We start from the raw sequence: 21,040 nt of genomic DNA on the forward strand, positions 1-21,040 counted from the left end.
GAAACGACGTTTAGCTTAAGGCCGGATCCGGATTAATGCCTTTCAATGGGCATTAATTCCGGATCCGGCCTTGCGGCAAGTGTTCAGGATTTTTGGCTGGAGCAAAAAGCGCAGCATGCTGCGGTATTTTCTCCGGCCAAAAAACGTTCCGGTCCGGAACTGAAGACATCCTGATGCATCCTGAACGGATTTCTCGCCATTCAGAATGCATTAGGATAAAACTGATCAGGATTCTTCCGGCATAGAGCCCCGACGACAGAACTCTATGCCGGAAGAAAAGAACGCAAGTGTGAAAGAGCCCTGAAAGAGCCCTTAGACTTACCAGTAATTCTGTTTCCTTGAATCCACCATGACTGCCACAGATGAGATTGACCCCTTGACCTCTGTAGGGGCAGGAATACACAGAGATAGAGTTGAAAAGCCCCACCCACTCTCTCCCCTCAGTGTTTACAAATTACTTAAGTGTAACCTAGTATTAACATTTACCGTATTTTTTGCCCCATAAGACGCACTTCCCCCCCTTCCAAAATGGGGGGGGGGGGGGGGGGAATGCCCCTGTGTCTTATGGGGCGAATGCTGACATTTTTACATCGTAGGCTGCGATGTATGAGCGAGCGGGGAGGGACTGGGAGGAGGAGCTGGGGGCTGGCAATTGCGGCGGGGCGGTGCAGTCACTGTACTCCAGCCCCGCCGCTCCAGTGCTGCACTATACAAATATAAAATGTCTCATTCAATTAAAAGTGATTACCATACACCCTAACCGCTTCTGTAGAATGCAGGCAGGCCGGCAGGGCGGGCGGCAGCGTAACTCCCTGATGTCACGTGCCTGCGCCGCCTACTTTGTGAATGAAGCAGACGGCGCAGGCACGTGACGTCAGTGAGTGACGCGCCAGCTGCCCAGTCTGCCTGCGTTGTACAGAGCTGTTAGGATGTACGGTAATATTAGGAGTGAGGGGGCATGTTTAATCACTTTTAATTAAATGAGACATTTTATATTTGTATACTGCAACACTGGAGCGGTGGGGGGGGGGAATCTGTGGATGACAGTTTTAAGGGGAAACATCTGTGGAAGGCACTGTTAAAGGGTCGGGGGTCTGTGGATGGCACTGTTATTGGCTGGGGGGTCTGTGGATGGCACTGTTATGTGGTGGGGGGGGTCTGTGGATGGCATAAAGATAACAGAGCCACCCACAGATCCCCCATAACAGTGCCAGCCACAGATCCCCCCCCTGTAACAGTGTCCGTCACAGATCCCCCCTGTAACAGTGTCCGTCACAGATCCCCCTGTAACAGTGTCCTTCACAGATCCCCCCTGTAACAGTGCGTCATCCACAGATCCCCCATAACAGTGCGTCATCCACAGATCCCCAGTAATAGTGCCATCCGCAGATCCCCAGCAATAGTGCCATCCACAGACCACCATTAGTTCCAAACCCACCAAAAGCACACCTTTTGGTTAAAAATATATTTTTTCTTATTTTTCTCCCCAAAAACCTAGGTGCGTCTAATGGACCGATGCGTCTTATAGGGCGAAAAAAAAATTGTATAAAATTCATACTCAGTATAAGTACAGGGTGGGCGATTTATATGGATACACCTTAATAAAATGGGAATGGTTGGTGATATTAACTTCCTGTTTGTGGCACATTAGTATATGTGAGGGGGGAAACTTTTCAAGATGGGTGGTGACCATGGTGGCCATTTTGAAGTCAGCCATTTTGAATCCAACTTTTGCTTTCTCAATAGGAAGAGGGTCAAACCTATTGGGAATTTCACAAGAAAAACAATGGTGTGCTTGGTTTTAACGTAACTTTATTTCATGCATTATTTACAAGTTTCTCTTTGTTTACAGCCATTGACATGTCGCCGAGGTTAACACGTGCGGAGCGGATAGAAATTGTGTTGATGTCTGGTGAACGCAGTAACCGGGTCATTGCAGCAGATTTCAATGCAAGACAGCCTACGAGACCACCTATCTCCCATGCTACAGTTAGCAAACTGCTTGCTAAGTTTCGTGATACTGGTTCAGTGTTGGATTTGCCAAAATGTGGACGCATGAAATCTGTCACTAATGAAGAAACATCAGTGGCTGTCCTAGCTTCATTCAGCAAGAGTCCACAGTGTAGCACTCACCGCATGTCACTGGAGAGTGGCATTAGTCGAACATCCCTTTGGCGGATGTCAGATACTCACAAATGGCACCCTTACAAACTCTAGCTACTGCAGCATCTCAACGAGCATGACCCAGATCGGCGCACTGAATTTGCAAAATGGGCAAAACAAAAATTAGAACAGGACCCTCAGTTTACGCAGAAGATTTTGTTCAGTGATGAGGCAAACTTTTATGTGAATGGTGAAGTTAACAAACAAAACCACCGCTATTGGTCTGACACTAACCCACATTGGCTAGATCCCTCCAAGACTGTTGGAACCAAAAAATTGATGGTATGGTGTGGTATATGGGGTACAAAGATAGTGGGGCCATTCTTTATCAATGGAAACCTCAAGGCCACTGGATATGCGAAATTGCTACATGACGTGTTTCCCTCTTTATGCACTGAAGCTGGCACGTTCCCTTTTTTTCCAGCACGATAGTGCACCACCACATTATGGGTGTCAGGTCCGAGCATTCCTAGATGAGCAGTTTCCTGGAAAGTGGATTGGTCCTTGTGAGCCAGTTGAATGGCCCCCAAGGTCTCCCGATCTGACCCCCTTAGACTTTTATCTTTGGGGTCATCTGAAGGCAATTCTCTATGCTGTGAAGACCTCGGCGACATGTCAACGTGTTAACCTCGGTGACATGTCAATGGCTGTAAACAAAGAGAAACTTGTAAATAATGCATGAAATAAAGTTACGTTAAAACCAAGCACACCATTGTTTTTCTTGTGAAATTCCCAATACGTTTGATGTGTCACATTACCCTCTTCCTATTGAAAAAACAAAAGTTGGATTCAAAATGGCCAACCTCAAAATGGCCGCCATGGTCACCACCCATCTTGAAAAGTTTCCCCCCTCACATATACTAATGTGCCACAAACAGGAAGTTAATATCACCAACCATTCCCATTTTATTAAGGTGTATCCATATAAATGGCCCACCCTGTACTTTAAGGGAATATATGGGCCGTCATGGTGGATTCAAGGAAACACGTATGCTTATGCTAGATCCCACGTCTATTTTATGGAAAATGCGTCAAGTGCTCATGGTCTCTCTCTGGGATCTAAGGAGCAAAACCTCTGGACTTTTGCATTTCTTTTTGAGACGAACAGGTCTATTTGCAGTAAGCCCCATTTGGCGGCTATTTCTTGAAAGTTTCTTGGATTTAGAGACCATTCCCCTGGGTCTAGGGTTCTTCTGCCCACAAAATCTGCCTCTAAATTTTCTGATCCTCTGAGATAGGATTTTTTCCGCTAGAGTTCTGAAACTTGGGGACCTTGTACCACCCTGATGCTTTAAATAGGCGACCGCTGTTGTATTGGCTGAAAATATTTTTAGATGTTTTTTTTGTAAAAGACCTTGAGGCACTTTTAGAGTCTCGCAGACCGCTCACAATTCTCTATAATTCAAGGATCTGTTTTTATATTTTTTCTGAACACCGTCCCTGCCATGTTGAGGAGGCTACTTTTGCTCCCCAACCCACACCGCTTGCATCAGTCTTCTACCTTTGACTACCTTTCTGTCTAAGGACGACAGTTTTTTGTTCCAACTCCCTAGGATCCAGCTCTGCATAGTTCTGGTGTGAGCCTGACACCAAGCTACAGTTGTTATGCAGGATGTCATAAGACCTAGAATGCGCATAGCCATTCTGGTAGAGCACCAGCTTAGAGATTGGAACTTTGCTATCTCTTCTATGATAGCTTCTATCTTTTCCTGCAGGATAAATTACGTTTTGGGATACCGAGTTCAACATGACTCCAAGAAACCTACTGTTGGATGACTGGATTAAGTGAGACTTTTTAGGTTTATTAACCAACCTAAGTCAGATATCCTATGCAAGAAATTGTCTGCTTCTATTTCAGAGTTTCCCACTATAAGGAAATTGTTCAAGTATGGAATGAATAATAGTCTTTCCAATTTTGTGAAAATTCTTGGCGCTGAGGAAATGCCAAATGGAAGAGCGAAGAATTGAAAATGATACAATATGCCTTCGGGATCTCTTAGTGCCAATCTCAGATACTTTTGTGAGTTTAGATGGATGTGAATATGATGGTAGGCGTCTTTCAGATCGATAGATGTCATGTCCTTTTTTGATTAAGGGGACGGTGGACAAAATTGATTCCATCTTGAACTTTCTGTAAATTATCGATTTGTTTAAGTTTATGATGGTATGGAAGGATCCATCTGGTTTTTGGACTACAAATAGCCTTGAATAGAATCCTTTTCCCTTTTCTTATTTATTTTTTTACTCTAGAACACCCTGCCAGATTTTTTATAGAATGGCGGAACTGTGGGAAGTGGTCTGAAATCTTATTGGGGGAATTGAGGAATATTCTATTTTGTAACTGTTTTTTACGATGTCTAAAGCCCAGGGATTTGATGTTACAGATTCCCACTCGGTCAGGAATTTCCTCCTACTCACTGGCGTCATTGCTTTTCGCTCTGCTTATTTTGGGGATTAAGATGGAACCCCCTACCTTTTCCTCCCTTCTGTTAGCTCCAGCGCCCTGTTTTTCATTATCCCCTATAGGATCTGGATTGTGAATTTAATGTACGAAAAGTTTTCCTTTTACTCGCTCTCTCTTCTGGAATATCTTTCTTTTTATCGGCCGCTTCCTCTAAGATTTTATCTAGTATGGGGCCGAAGACATATTCGCCAGAGAAAGAAGTGGAGCACAACTTTGTTTTGGAGGTCCTGTTGTTCCCCCCAGGACTTCATCCATAGCGTTCGTCTAGCTGAATTTAAAAGGGCTGCATCCTTGGCCGCAAATCGAACTGATTCACAGAGGCGTCTGCTAGAAAAGTGGTGGCGGATCTTAGAAGGGAAATGGAGTGTAAAATTTCTTCCCTGGGGGTTTTATTTTTACCGTGATTTCCTAACTCATTAAGCCATAAATACATGCCTCTAGCCACAGAAGTTGCCGCAATATTTGTTTTTACCCCAAACATGGAAGCTTCCCAACATTTTCTCAAAAGGGCATCTGCTTTTCGTTCCATTGGATCGCGTAACAGAGCCGAATCTTCAAATGGCAGGGAAGTTTTCTTTACATCTTTTGCCCCTATATATCAATTTTTGTGGTCTCATTCAAGATCTTAGTTTCAGACGGATCAAAGAGTAGTCTATTTCTAAATTCCTTAGAGACCCACAACCTCTTTTCCGGATCTATCAACTCTTTGAGGATTATATCCTCAATATTCTCATTAATGGGAAATACTATGGATTTTTTCGCACGTAATCCCCCAAACATTTTATCCTGAACCGATCGTGGTTTGTGGATGTCTTCAATACCCATGGTTGCCCTTACTGCCTTTAGTAGTTCATTCTCATTTACTCTGAGGAAAAGTAGTATTTATTATCGCCTTCAACTATTTAACCCTCTGACAATTGATCTTCATCAATACCATGTCAAGAGGTGGATGCCTCTTCGTCCATGTCCTCTGCGTCAGAGGAGGATGGAGCTGATAACTTTGTTTTTTTGGAAGGAGGCATAGGAGGGACCGGCATAAGTGAGGCCAGGGAGGGTTTATTTCATCCTGAATCATGGACTTTACTTCCATAAGGATATATTGTTGCTCCTCCTTTAACAGATCACTAATGCGAGATTTGCAGTTTCTTTTTGGAACTTTCTGGGAGTTTCTTGGCACAAGTGGCACATTTTACATATTTAGATGTGATTTTAGTTTCATTCACTCCCTAGGAAGAGAAGAGCAACCAGGTATCAGAAAAGTACCATAAAAGTAAAAAGGAAGACACTTGCAGATTCTCCACAGGGGATCTCACTGAAGGAGCGGTTGAAGGTGGGTCTGTACTGTCCACGCGGGTCCCTGGAGCCTCTGGATCTGACATGCTGCTGGAGTCAGTGGAGACAGCATTGTTAGAATCACCTGCTCTTTTTCCCATAGCGAAACGTCTGACGTCATCAGCCGGCGTCCCAGGCGCAATGACGGGTCCCCACACGTGTTCCTAAGCTCCGGCCGCTCCAGATCTTGCCAGGAATCCGAGAGCTAGACCCTGGCTCCGTCCCCCCTCGGCATGTGGAGTCATGCTCTCACAGGTCTGCTTCCTCACCAGCAATATGCCATCAATGTTCCAGATGGGCTAACCCCTTTGAAGGGGTTGTCCGCTTTTTTATATAAATGACCTACAGGTCATCAATATCAGATCAGCAGGGTGGCCGAATGCCAGCACCACTGCCAATCAACTGTTTGAAAAGAATGCAGCTTTCTCTTCTCTGTTACCTGCTCACCATCAACATAGCAGTGGCGAGCAGGTGTAATTACAACTAAATAAGATAAACAGTGAAGAGAAGGCAACACTCGTATGAGCGCTGCGTTCTCTTCAAACAGCTGATCGGCAGGGGTGCCGGGAGTTGGCTCCCCGCCGATTTATATTGATGACCTATTCTAAGGATAGATCATCAATATAAGAAAAAACGGACAACCCTTTTAAATATCATTTTATTGCGCAGCTTACCATTTGTTTTCTAACTATGTACATTGAGTATTACATCATGCTGTCCCAGAAAAATATAGAAAAATCTACCTAGACTTTCATGGTATGTAATAAAACACATTAACAATGCCTTTACATTTATTATCGTATAAAATGTAGCTAACGTAGCTAAACAATGTGACCTAATTGCTAAATATCTACCAAAATAACAATAGCACATTTTTTTAAGAACATATTTAAAAAAAGAGGATTTCTTCTGTGCCTGGCGGACCTTTATACAGTGAACTATTGATGTGTTCTCTCTGCCTTCCACAGCTAGCATCTCCCAGAACACATCATGTGCCCTGTATAAAATAATTCTAATTTATGAGTGCACTTATTGCTAATCAATGGCAATTTACAGTACCTAATAAAGCTGAGGAAATAAGTGGTAAATAATTTTTCTCTCCTGTCCGTGCATAGCTCAGGAAACTAAACAAGCAACACTTTTCTACTGATCATATTTGAAATCTCTAGACGTTTCCAATTTTTAGGAATTTTACAGCCCTTGTACTAGCAACAGTCTTGCCTACAGTTGTCATATACAAAACACAGCACCACAAGCATGCAGATCCTCAGAAATACAGAAAAATCTACGGCAATTAGGTCTAATTTGTACTGGACTATAAGAAATGCAATGGTAGCGATCTCGGAATACTGTATGAAGCAGGGATTTTGTAAGTAATTTTTTCTAGTATGCATATCTATTTTCAATAATGTCGAAAAAGTTTGGCCTGATACCAATGTTTGAGGGCGCACAGTGGAAAAAACGCTTTACATTTCAGTTTTCATGTGAGTGATGTAGTTCATCCCTTGAAATATGTATTCATGGTAGTCAAGGGACACAAATAACTGTTGTGAAATTAATTTTGTTTATGTTTTTAAAAAAATCTGATACAGTCATTAACCAGTGAATGAAAATAAATAATAACTACCACAGTGGGTCATTAAAGGGATCATCTCACTAAACTTACTTATCACCTATCAACAGGATAAGTGTTAATTATCAGATCATAAGGGGTCTGACCACACGATCTTGCGAAAGAGGGGTCCCTGTGTCCCCTCTCTGAATGGAGCAGTATTGTGCATTTCGGTCCACTGCTCCATTCACTTCTATGGGGCTGATGGAGCTCCACAGAAGTGAATGATTCAGTGGATCGAAATGCGCTCTATAGCTCCATTTAGAGAGGGGACACAGGGACCCCTCGATCTCAGAGGGGTTAGCAGATCATCATTTTAATGGGACAAACTCTAAGTGAGCACTGTAATATTCTTTTTTAGCAAAACTACATAGAATTAGTTTGCATAGCCTAGTGCACATTGACCAATCAGTAGATCAAGGTCCTGCCTAATACATACAACTTAGTTCCTATTGCTAGCAAAAAAAAAAAAAAGGAGAGGGAAGCTACCTAGATGTGGTGCTTTGCAAGACAGAGTTCTTCCTTCTGGTGGAGAGCTAATTTGCATACTTTCTCGGAAGGAGCATTGCAACTCCAACACCAGCTGGACCTCTGCAAGGAGAACCAGTGCCATTTTACTTATCAGACCCCGTTCACACTCCTCTGAACTTTTTTGTTTCCCTGTTCTGTCAATAAAACTGAAAAAATAATGGGCGCCAGGTTTGTTAGATGACAGACACCAACAGACCCCAGGTTTACTGAAAAATATTGACGCATGCTGAACTGTTCATCCCACCAAACACGATGGAATCTCTGATGGAGGTGTCTCTGATATAAGTGTAAACACAGCCCAACAGACTCAACTAACTGATAATGAGATGTGTTGAGTAGGGATGAGCGGACCGTGGGTGTTCAGGCTCGCCCGAACTTCGGGTCAAAGTTCGGATTCAGGACCTGAACTCAAACCCGAACGCCATTGAAATCAATGGGGACCCGAACTTTGGTGCACTAAAACAGCTGTAAAATAGTTGTAGTAAGGGGTAGAGGGCTGCAAAAGGAAGCAAAATGGTGGTAAGAGCATTACAATTGTCCTGAAAACAAATGTGGATAGGGAAATGACTAACAATAACATAGAAAAAATAAAATAAAAAATGAATAATCTTGAACTAGGAGGCGGACATCAAAGTGGAGTAGGAGGTTGAGGAAGCGGTGGAAGTGGCAGTGTAGGTGGAAGCGGTGGTGGAGGAGGAGGTAGCCAACACTGTTTTTGTTTTGTTTTTATAGATTTGGGAAGGCTCCTAAACATTGGGAAATGGAAAAGAGAACGTGCGCTGGAGTATAACAATGCCTGAGTGAGGCCGGTAAACTTGTCTAGTCAGCATAAGGTACAGACAAATCCTCTGGGATCCATGCCTGTTTTTTTTTTTTTTTTCCTAAAATTTTATTGAATAAATCAACACAATTACAAAAATAGAGCGGAAGAGAAGTAACATACTCCTCTACTCTTAATACAAAGAAACAGAGTACAGGTCTGTCAGGTATTAATTATACGTCAGATAAGATAATACATAGTCTCAATAGCTAATCAGCAGTGCAGGTCTCCAATATAGGGTATACTTTAAATAATCATGCTCAATGACCAGGTAGCACTTAGTATCGTAGATATATCTGCTATGTACCTTAAATCTGAGTGTTTTGATCCGTCCGGGACGGCCAAAAAACCTAAGTAACAATACCATTACCATCTGAGCAGCTCAACGTTAAATAATGTAAGGGAATTCAGAAGGGGAGTGAATGAATGGGGAGCTAGCTGCTATGGGACCTTTATGCTGTAAGCCCAGGGAACATGTTAAGCCCAGGGAACATGTTAACTGTGTTAACTATCATCTAATATTTTCTAAAGGAAATCCATATGCCTGGTTCGTTTTAATGAACGTGAGTTTGTCCACATTGGCTGTAGACAGGCGTCTGTGATCAACCCCACCGCCATGGTAAACACACTGTGGGGATGTGCTCGTGGTAGGCTACGGTCGGCAGTATTGAGGCAATCACAGACAGTCTTTGTGATACACCGTGACTTTATTCACACCAAAGGCATAACAGGCAATGTGCAGACCACACAGGAGCATAGCCACCTAGTGCATAAAACAAAAGTCCTCGCATAGCAAATAAACAGCAGGTTTGAGTCACCTTGTTTCTGGACAGACCACACTGGTCCTGCAGGCTTCTAGGCTACCTGCCTCTGTCTCCCTCAGGCCAGAGCCCCTTCGGCTAGTAGCACTACAGGTCCCAGGACTATCCTTCAGTTTGTGCTGACCCAGTCTTTCCTTGACCAGCACTGACTATGTCTGTCAAAATCTCCAGCACAGCAAGACAACCCCCCCCCCATCTTCAGCAGGCTGGGTTCTTCAAAGGCCCAGCTCCACCAAAAACCTGGGCTGGCAGTGGGGAACAGGCACCCACCCTGCTCTTTACCTGTTCTTAGTAAGAATCGGCCCAGACATGCTGCGCCAGCAGCATTCGCCGCTGTAACCGCAATGATCTGGTTCTTACTCCACCGAGGCCAGGACATTATCCTACAACACGTTCGGACAATACACTCGACGCAGGGCAGGCCAGCACCTCCAAGGCGTAAAGGGCAAGCTCAGACCATGTTCCCAATTTGGAGACCCAGAAGTTGAATATGGCAGACCCATCAGTCAGTATGTGTAGGCGTGTGCACACATACTGTTCCACCATGTTGCTGAAATGCTGCCTCCTGCAAAGACGTTCTGTATCAGCTGGTGGTGCTGGTTGTTGTCGCGTGCTGACAAAGCTTTTCCACATTTCAGCCATGCTAATCCTCCCTTCTGAGGTGCTGGCGATGCCCCAGCTGTGTTAGTGACTTCTTGTTCCTCCTCCTCTGCATTTGCCTTGTGCTTCCACTGACCCCTGCTGTCAGGTGGGAATGCCATCAGCAGCGCATCTACCAGCGTGCGCATGAACTCGCGCATCTTCTGATCATGCTCCAGAAACGGAATTAAGGACAGCATGTTATTCTTGTAGCAGAGATCCAGCAGGGTGGCCACCCAGTAATCAGCATTGGTTAGAATGTGGGCAACTCTGCGGTCGTTGCGCAGGCACTGCAGCATGTAGTTGCTCAAGCTGTCCTCTGTGGGAGGTGTATCGTCTGTGTCCTCTGTACCAAACTAACAGACAGATTAACTATTATATTTTTGCATCAGGGGGGCAAAGATTGCACCCACAAAAGATCACTATAGGTCACCCACAGAATAAATAGACAGATGAAATTCCTAACACTCTCCCTCACTTCAGCTGCCTGCTTCCTGTCCCTGCACTACTCAGAGCTGATGGGCGGTGCTACACGTGATCCAGCTTATATAGAGGCTGGATCACATGATGCACCGGCCAATCACAGACATGCCATTACTAGGCATGGCTGTGATGGCTTCTAAGTGACCACAGCTTAAAAGCTTGTTGATTGGCTTTCAGCATGCTTTATTAAATGCCTGAACACTGAACTCGAACCCGAACTTTTGTGGCCCCAAGTTCAGGTTTGGGTCCGGGTCCCCAAACTCGCAAAGTTCGGTGCGGCCCCAAACTTTGCCGTTCGGGTTCGCTCAACACTACTGTTGAGTTCTGCCACAGTGTCTGTCATTTTAAATGAAAAAATTGTGCTGTGAGCGTTGAAGTTCTTCCCACCAAACAAGACAATCACTGATGGAAGCACATTTCTTGTTGGAGCACTATGAAATATTTTGGTGCTATGTTATTATCATTTTATTTATTATTATAAAACCACCTGCCTATATAAGTGAATGACTGTTCAAGTGGGCTAATATGAGGCCTGCAATATCGGAATTTGCTCATGGACATGGAGTGATATTGTCCAGGATAATAAGCAGTTTTTCTAATGTCACGCAATCCATCAGTGTTCACAGTAATAGGGCAGTTACAGATGTTTTATAGCCTTTGTTACTTTTAAAGAGGATTTCTATCAAAAATATAAAATGGCCCCAAAAGGTTCACGAGATCTGCAGGTTTGAAGAACTAACTAGTTGGGAGTCCCTCTCGCACGACAAGTTTAACGATATGTGGGGACCGTGGTTTGGTTGGTTGGAATCAGAGTCGGGGAACTTGGGCCTTTCTACTGGAGTTACTGTGAACTCTTCCCCCTTTGATAACTAACTATTTGTGCTATACACCCTATATTGTATTGTATATCATGCTTGTTCTATTTACCACTCCTAGCCTATACCACCTTTGTCTTGTGGTCTGGGGTGGTTGAGCCTCGGGGGTATTTGACCCTCCTTACATGACACGCATTCTACTCTTGTTAGGTCCGTCTGTCTAACTTATCTTTATTCGCGCCTGTACATTCATGATTATGCATATCATTGTACTGCATATGTCTCCTCGATTGTTGGGCTGTTGCCCGCATATTGTTCTTGTCTTTTTTACCATGCTTGCCGTGATAAATAAAGAATTGTTAAAAAAAAATATATATATATATAAAATGGCAATACATTAGTACAAAAGAAGGTGATTAAAGGCTTTGTCTCACTTCAGCAAATGGCATTTATTATGTCGACAAAGTAAATACAAAGCACTTTCTAATGTACTTTGATTGTCTATATTGCCTTCTTTGTTGGCTTGATTCATTTTTCCATCTCATTATACACTTCTCGTTTCCATGGTTACGACCACCCTGCAATCTATTAGTGGTTGCCATGCTTGCCCACTATAAGAAAAAGTGCCAGTCTATGCACACTCCCGCTGTCCCAGCCACCAGAGAGGTCGTCACTCTTTCCTGTAGTGTGCTAGCACAGCCACCGCTGATGGATGGCAGGGTGGTCTGAACCATGGAAACTAGAAGTGTAAAATGAGATGGAAAATGAATCAAGCCAGCAAAGGAAGCAATATGGACAATCAGCATACATTAGTGTGATAGCTTACCATCTATTTCAGTGACAACACATACAGCCACACTTCCTGGTCTTAGGAGCATCACAAGAAAGAAAGAATGATTTCAGAAAATGGCAGTCCTTCTGTAAGGAATAGGTCTGCTAATTTAGTTAATTTTTTTCATTTTAGGTGCAAATCTTTTTTAGGGATCTACAGATGCACAGTAGAACTGAAAAAAGTCATTTACTAAGACGCTGGTTTTAATAACCTTCGGTGGTGGATCGCCGAAGATATCTAGAGGCGCCTCTACGTAACTTTGGTGTATCCACAGCTTCCTTGTGAGGTTGATTTAAAAAAAACGTTACTATGTATCAGCCATTATTTTCACCTGTGAACAGGAAGAGGGCATGATTTGTGGTCAAGACAAAGACATCTAGAGGGCAGACCTGGCCACGGATTTACAATAGAAGCTTAGGTACAAATATCAACATGTAACTCAAGAAAGATGTCAGCAGGATTCTCTTCACATTAAGGAACCACATGGCTGTACATGCTCAAAAGACAATAATCTAATTTAAATTGATAAATCTCTCTATACAACAAGAGTCACAATGTCTATCTCGATATTTAATGAAATGTGAGATGTTAAATGTAAATGCATTCCCACTTTAACATAAAACGGTTTGAAGCATGTCAAGTGTAATATAGCTCCTCCAGAAGGGAACATGGAAACATTTTTCAGTAGGAAAGAAAAATGTAGATTTTCAGAGTAGATCATTCCATAAAAGAATGGAGATGTTGCTTCATGATCTGCATTTACCTTTATATACATTGACAGGTATAACATCTGCATAGATACAAACATGATTGGAATAATGTACTTAAAGGAAGACAATCTTAGGCTACTTTCACACTAGCAGGAGGATGGATCCGACAGGCAGTTCACCCTGTCGGATCCATTCTGCCGCTATTTCGCCATCCGGCCACTCCGTCCCCATTGACTATAATAGGGACGGGGGGGGGGGGCGGAGCTCCGGCGCAGCACGGCAGTGCACGGCGAGAGGCCGCCGGACTAAAAGTACTGCATGTCCGACATTTCAGTCCGGCAGCCTCTCACCGCGCACTGCCGTGCTGCGCCGGAGCTCGACCCCCGTCCCCATTATAGTCAATGAGGCCGGAGCACCAGTCCGGCGGCACGGCGAAATAGCGGCAGGACGGATCCGACAGGGTGAACAGCCTGTCGGATCCGTCCTGCCGCTAGTGTGAAAGTACCCTTATGTCTGAAAAAGGATTTCTTACTTGTATCTAGATTTAAAAAATGTATCACTTTAAAACTGAGATGATTTATTTTATTTTTTTACTTTTATGTGGTTATATATTCTATGCAACAAATAAGTGCATTTTATTTCCTCTAGTTTTTAACTATGTATTTTGTCTAATACACTCCACATTTATATAGGACAGATATCAAGAAAACTCTCAGCAACCTAATACCATGTACCCCAACAAAGCATTAGGTAGTCATAGAGGTGTCCAGGGGCAGATTGGGAACTCAAAAGGGACCTGTGGCAGCATGCTGTGGGTGGGGCCAACACAAAGTAGGTGTGGCCAGCAATACCATAGTGTTGCACAAAATATCACCCCAGTAGAACCAAATACAAAAGAGTGGCACAAACACCTGCACCGTTTTACTGACTTATAAACAGCGGGGAAGGGAGCCATTGTCTCACATGACCCTCTGCAGCAATCAACTGCGTTCCTGAGGACTGCAATATACACTGATGAGCAAAAGGGTAGCAATGTTTTGAACTTTTGACTTTCAGGCTCCATATCTCACCATCCACTACAGCTTAGAACGCGAGACTACCATCATTTTATAGACAAACATCTTGGCTATCTCATATATAAATTGGACTTGCAACTATTTAGCATATGACTAGTTATGCAGATTCTTGTCATGTAACTGATGTAAGATGTTTGTCTATAAAATGATGGTAGACTCACGTTCGAAGCTGTAGTGGATGGTGAGATATGGAGCCTGAAAGCCAAAAGTTCTAAACATTGTTACCCTTTTGCTCATCAGTGTAATTGAATTCCAGAGGGCACTTGTGGCCATACTGCCCTTTTTTTATTTTTATTCTTTGAACACCCCCTTTAATGCTTCTCACGGTTTTAATTAACAGATTTCTTTTAATTACATGATAAAGTGTTGGTTACTTGGCAATACTTTCCACTTTCTATTACATTGGGAACTAGAAGCATCTCCAACATAACCAACATTTACAAGATGTATTCCAGCATCATAAAAAGATACATCTGATCCATTTACACTGCAAATACCTGAAAAGGGTCTTAATATTTCATCCATTATGGCAATTTCACTCATCTGGATCTAGGTAGTAGCAGTCCATTTGAGAAGCTACTAGACGCAAATAGTTATATGTTAGAACAGCCAAAGAAAGGCTATAGGGATGGCAATAATCAGAGTTAAGCCCTGGCATGCCTATGTTTTATTAAATGACAAAGTGTAACCAATGCCCCTGTGAAAGGGGTAGAAATGTGTTACAATGTAAGTGCAGAATTTACTCCAGACATCTATGAGCCTACATGTCATGCACTGACAGCAAGCTACATGTTCATTACAGTATTCTGGAAGGAGTCCAAAAATGTTAAGTGTTTTCCAGGAGAATGCACAACGTCTTAAATGTTTTTTATTTTATTTTGTATTAAGCCTTAACAATGTTCTCCCATTTACTGATCTGCAAGCTATAATCATGTCAAAAAGAACAATGTTTATCAAGATTTTTCCAGCCAAGGGAGGAATGTTTTTCGCCTTGGGCTTTGCCGAGAGCAGAAACAATGTCAAGTGGGCTTTTAGAAACTACGAGAGCAACCAATTTATATGGTGATTATATGTTATTCTCCCTAATTGAGGCAGGGGCCGAGGGGGATGTGCGTTTCATGTTTAAGCAAATTCATTTATAAGGAAACCTTTTCTAATGCCACGTGAGCCATTAAAAGAAATGGAGACTGCGGCACTGGACTCGTGCTTTTATACTTTAGAAGGCCACACAGGAGTTATTTGTTACACCACAGCCATCTAGAACATGTCATTTTATTTTCTCACTTTAGAAATCGATGGATAGCTTCATGGCTGTGGCTTGTTCACTTCCAATCATAATCAGCGGCGTTATTCTGTCTCAGAAGAACATTTAGTTCTTATGTCTTGGTTTGGCGTTAATTAACAACGTGTTAATTTCAAGCTGTAGGGAAAAGTAAATTTATCTTTTTTTTTTTTTTTTTCCTGCGCAGCGGTCCATTGCCGGGTTAGTGCTATTTAAATTCTGGAGCTATACTTGCTTGACAAGATACTGCACTGCTGCAGGCTACAGTTCTCACATAATGCCTGAGGGGTTATTACAGTGGAGGATTTCTAGAGAGGACAATAAAAAAGCCTTACCCCTTCCCGAAGGCACCTCATTAGCAGAGTGAATGCAGCCAGGGGAATGGTCCAGAGCTCTCTGGGGTGAGCTCTTTTTTCCTCCTGTAATAAAACAGAAGTAGTAATAAATCTGAAAAACACGTCTACCACAAAATGGTATTAAGAATATTTATTCGTTTCCATAGATTTTCTTTGCATTTAAGAAAGTATAAAGTTCAATGGTATCTCGCCAACACATTTAAATTAAAAGGAGTTAATTGGTCAACTGAAAAATATCTGATGACATAAATAAATAGAAATATGTACAGTATATATGTCTATTTATTTATTTTTTAAACCTGCGCATGGATCTGAATACTTCATGTACGGTAATTAATCAGTTAAAGAAAACCTGTCATGTTGAACATGGTGTCTGAGCTGAAGGCACCATGTTATAGAGCAGTATGACAAGAGAATACTAATAAGTAGATTTATGGGAAAAGATTCAGTATAGCTTGTAATTTATTCATAGAGATCTGTGCTCATTCCGGGCTTGTAAAGGAGGCGGTCCTACCGGTTATTGACAGCTTTCCCTCTATGACTGTGCATACAGATATAGCTGTCAGTCACTGACAGAACAACCCCCTTGACTTCAAATCCCCCAAAAAGCAGGAATTTGAGTATTCGAAAAAAGTTTACTTAATCACTGTGCTTCATTGTGGAATGATAACTGTGAAGGAGCAGGTCTTTTTTGAGCTTCCCGAATGTCTTTCTTCGCCATATTATTCCCTGTTTCACTTGCACAGCTAGATGCATTTCTCTCACAAGCAGGGAGTGTCTCCCTTCTGTGTTATTTACCAGCACTGTATGCAATTACCTCTCTTCCTTTACTACCCACTATGTTTGTTTTATTCTAGGGAGCTCAGAAAGCTGATAAGGAGATGGGAGATCATACTTACAGAAGCAGTATAACGTTTTTCTTTTATCAGGCTCCATAGTTCAGCTCATCTGATCCCCCCCCTCTGTTGTCTTCTGAGTCTCTGTTACTAAAGACGGATCTTGCCTGATAACATGCAGTGGACTTAAAGTTAGGCGGATGTGAGACCCCGAGTGGCCATGACTTCAGCTTTTTTCAGATAGATGCAGGCAGATTTATTTAAATGAAGTGTTTTAGAAATTTGCTAATTGCACCATTCTATATTAAATTAAATTGTGTGAAAGTACAGTGAGTCTTTAAAGGAATGAAATATAATGTATACTGAATCTTTTCCCACAAAACTATATATTTTACTATAGCCACTGAGTTAATCACTATCTGTATAGCACCACCTGCTATTTGTTCTTTTCCTTATTTCTCTGTCCACCTCACTGAGGTGGTCACACACGCTCATTTCCAACCCTTAACCGCTACCAGCCATATATCCAAGCTGTGACAAGTAACGGGAGAGAGCTGCAGCAGAAAGGACACCTCAAAGATTCTTCTAAAGCACGTAATATCATCAGGGAGGTATCTGATTGGCCCCAAATGTATTCTGCAGCAGGACAATGACACCAAACATACAGTTAAAAGAACAAAGAGTCCTGAAAGTGATTTCAACATCATCTAGGCTGTCTAGTATCAAGTCTGTCTAGGATTACATGAAGAGACAGAAGGATTTTAGTAAGCCTACATCAACAGAATATCTGCAGTTAATTCTCCATGTCTGAAACAACCTCCCTGCAGAGTCCCTTTAAAAGCTTTATGCAATTGTGCCTAGAAAACGTTGTTTTGAAGGCAAAGTGTGGCTACACTGATTATTGATATGATTTAGATTTATTTCTGTTCTTTCACTTTGCATTTTGTGAACCGATAAACTGATGAGACTTCTTGTCAACACAGTATGCAGGAACACGGTGATGTTCCCTGCTCTGCTAGGTGCAAGACAGACAGACACAGGGACGAACAACATAGAAAACTTGGTCGTACGTGAATGGGTTGGAACCGGGCGGACAGTACAGTACAAAATCATGAGACAGAAGGTAGGCGAAAAAGCAAAGCCAAAGTCAGAACCAAACGTGAATCACAGTACCAAATCACAAAACAGGGAGAGAGGTCCAAAGCAAGCCAATGTCAATATAAGTATTAACCCAAAACTAGACTCAGCATGTAATATAGAATCACAAAATTTTTATTGGACATACACTTGTATAAAACATAGAAATCCGTATACATTAGCAGCTTTAAGCTGCTAATGTATACGGATTTCACTTGTATAAAACATAGAAATCACTCTAAGGGCAATGCACTGGAAGAGAATGTCTCCTGCGCACCTGTGATCCTGGCTCTTGAAGCATCAAAACTTTGATTTCTTGACCATTCAAGAAGCTCCCCTACTGTATATAGTGTAGTCCTGTTAGCGGTTTTGCAGGTCCGCTCTTTAAATGAATTACAGCAGGGGCAGGGACACTAAGAAACAGTGTTAGTACAGGCAAAAAAAGGAACCTTTGTGTCTCAAAGAAAGAGAACTGTAATTTCTTCCAGTAGTTCTCGTACTATGTAATTAGTGGTGCATAATAATTGATAACCAGCCAAACTACAGAATGATGAACACAGGAACAGCGAAAGTGGGTGTAGTGGCTGCAGTTGGACCAAAGCCCTTCTGCCTGAGGGGGCCCAAAGGCCTCTCTGCCACATAATGGGACGGTAGTACTATGATGGCTAGAGGTGTTCTGGTACATATTTTGCATCTAGGCCCAAGAGCTTTGAGCTATGCCTCTGGGCCCCGAATGTCCTATTTTCAGGAAACTACATGTATATTTTTATATTTCAATTTGGAAACACTACTATTCCCCTTTCTGTTGACTAAATCAACTTTATTGGAGAAGCTTACTGGGGATGCACACCAACAGTGCAGTCAGAAAAAATGGGACTTATGAACACAATTATGACAATCTCTAAATCTATGCTTCGTCACTTTGATAAATGAACGTCTTATGGTGCAATATTGAGAAGCAATGACAATGAGAATCTAAGAGAGAACGCATCTAAAAAGATGTTAGAAGTGATCGCCGAAACACTGGAAATATCTCATGCTGTAAAGCACCAGAAGACATCCAATGACTTCACAGATACAAATGACAGGATCATTATCTTTTTAAGAAATGCTTGCCAAACACTGACAGAAGTTAATGCTTTTCTGTTAACCTTAAAATGTATGTTGCCAATCTAGAGTTACCTTATATTGAGCAAAATATTTCACTGAAACAGCAGTCTGTGTTATTCAATGCTTAATCGATCCTGCTACCAATATGCAAACCAAAGTCAAACTTTGTACAAAGCAGCATAAAATTTAGCTCAATATCCCTTAAACCCTATCCAACTAAAGAAAGTCATTTTATAGTAAATTATTACTCAGCAGTATATATTTAAAGGGGCCAACTGATGGAACCCCACAGGAACAAGGGACCCCAAGAGTGAATTGTGCAAGGTTTTCGCATCTACGCTGTCACTTCATTTATCTCTATGGGACTATTGAAGATAAATGGGTACCACAGTATATTCATGATCTCTTAAAGAGTTACTCAGCATTGGTAAAACTTTTGATATGTCACAGAGACAAACAAATAGCATTGGTTTACATCATAAAGTAGAACATGATCTAGGTTTTGAGAGGGTGAAAAGTCGGTCTAGATGTCCTGATATATCTAATTTTAAAGGGACACTGACAGGGCCAATAAGCATATTGAGGTATATATATATGACAGTACAGGTCTTATAATGGGTATTACAATCATCTAAGTATCCCCCCTGTCCACATTATACATACAGTAAACTTAAGTTTTATAACCTGCTCCAACGGTCTTCAATCTGCCCAAGGGGTGGCGTTTCACCTCTCTTGCGCCCAGCCAGCCTCCCCAACTGCCGCTTTGAAGCGCCGCCCAGCTCATGAATATTCAGTTTGCTGGGCGGCTTCTGCGGTCCCCGCTCTGAAGCGCTGCGCTGAACAGTGCCCTGCGCATGCGCCGGATCTTGTGAAGTCGGGGACAGTAAGCACCGCCCAGCGAAGTGAATATTGATGAGCTGGGCGGCGCTTACTGTACCGGACTTCACAAGATCCGGCGCATGCGCCGGGCACTGTTAAGCGCAGCGCTTCAGAGTGGGGACCGCAGAAGCCGCCCAGCAAACTGAATATTCATGAGCTGGGCGGCGCTTCAAAGCGGCAGTTGGGGGAGGCTGGCTGGGCGCAAGAGAGGTAAAACACCGCCCCTTGGGCAGATTGAAGACCGTTGGAGCAGGTTATAAAACTTAAGTTTACTGTATGTATAATGTGGACAGGGGGGATACTTAGATGATTGTAATACCCATTGTAAGACCTGTACTGCCATATATATACCTCAATATGCTTATTGGCCCTGTCAGTGTCCCTTTAAGAACAGGATAAATGGAAAGGAGCAGCATATTTGAAAATCTATAGGATTTACTGAATGTAAGCAAATAACCATAAGCTGTATTCCTGAGAGTGTCAATGATATGAATGCTATCAGCAATGTTTTGGTTTGTCCTTCATGAGGATGGTGCCCAAAAAACATAAAAGGGTTAGGAACTGGCAAAAACAAGATGGATAAATAGAAATGTAAAGTGGGCAAAAAATAACAAAAAGAAAGCATTTAAATTACTAAAACGGAAAGTTAGTGAAAAAGCACTGAAAAAACTATAAGGAATAAAATAGAATATGTAAAAAAAAAAAAACAGATAAAGGCAGGCAAGCTGGAGACAGAAATGCTTACTGCCAAAGAGAGTAAAACTAACCGTATAATGTAATTCAATTATTTAAGTAGTAAAAAGGTTAGCCCTGAAAGTGTAGGCCCTTAAAGAGTGGTGAGGGAGGAAATGTAGAGTGAAGAGGAGAAGGTAAATTTATTCAATATTTTTTTTTCTCCACTGTATTCACTTAGGAAAATAAAATGCCAGATGAAAAGCAGTGCGTCAAAAAAACGACTGACTAAAGCCTGGTGCCTAGCAAGAGATTCATTCTCACGCATGCGTTGTGGGTTAAAACCAGGCTAAGATTACGTGCTCAATGTACGGCACGCGATCCTGGAAGTGCCAGCTGCACGGAAGTGCAGAGCAAGTCGAATCATTTGTTTAAATATCCAAAGGCTGGGGGAGAATTAGGGTGTCCAC

General features: G+C 42.4%; 1 protein-coding gene across 5 annotated transcripts in view; it reads right to left on the reverse strand.

Moving 5' to 3' along the window:
- The window catches only part of ULK4 (unc-51 like kinase 4), a 708,846-nt gene that overhangs the window by 524,948 nt on the left and 162,858 nt on the right, over positions 1-21,040 (reverse strand). For all 5 annotated transcript variants that reach the window (XM_044293413.1, XM_044293414.1, XM_044293410.1 and 2 more), the window contains exon 19: positions 15,916-15,999. In XM_044293413.1, coding sequence (XP_044149348.1) covers positions 15,916-15,999 — 84 coding nt within the window. The remainder of the gene's footprint in view (positions 1-15,915; positions 16,000-21,040) is intronic.

Source organism: Bufo gargarizans, chromosome 5 (genome assembly GCF_014858855.1).
Source record: "Bufo gargarizans isolate SCDJY-AF-19 chromosome 5, ASM1485885v1, whole genome shotgun sequence".
In the NCBI taxonomy this organism is placed as follows: Eukaryota; Metazoa; Chordata; class Amphibia; order Anura; family Bufonidae; genus Bufo; species Bufo gargarizans.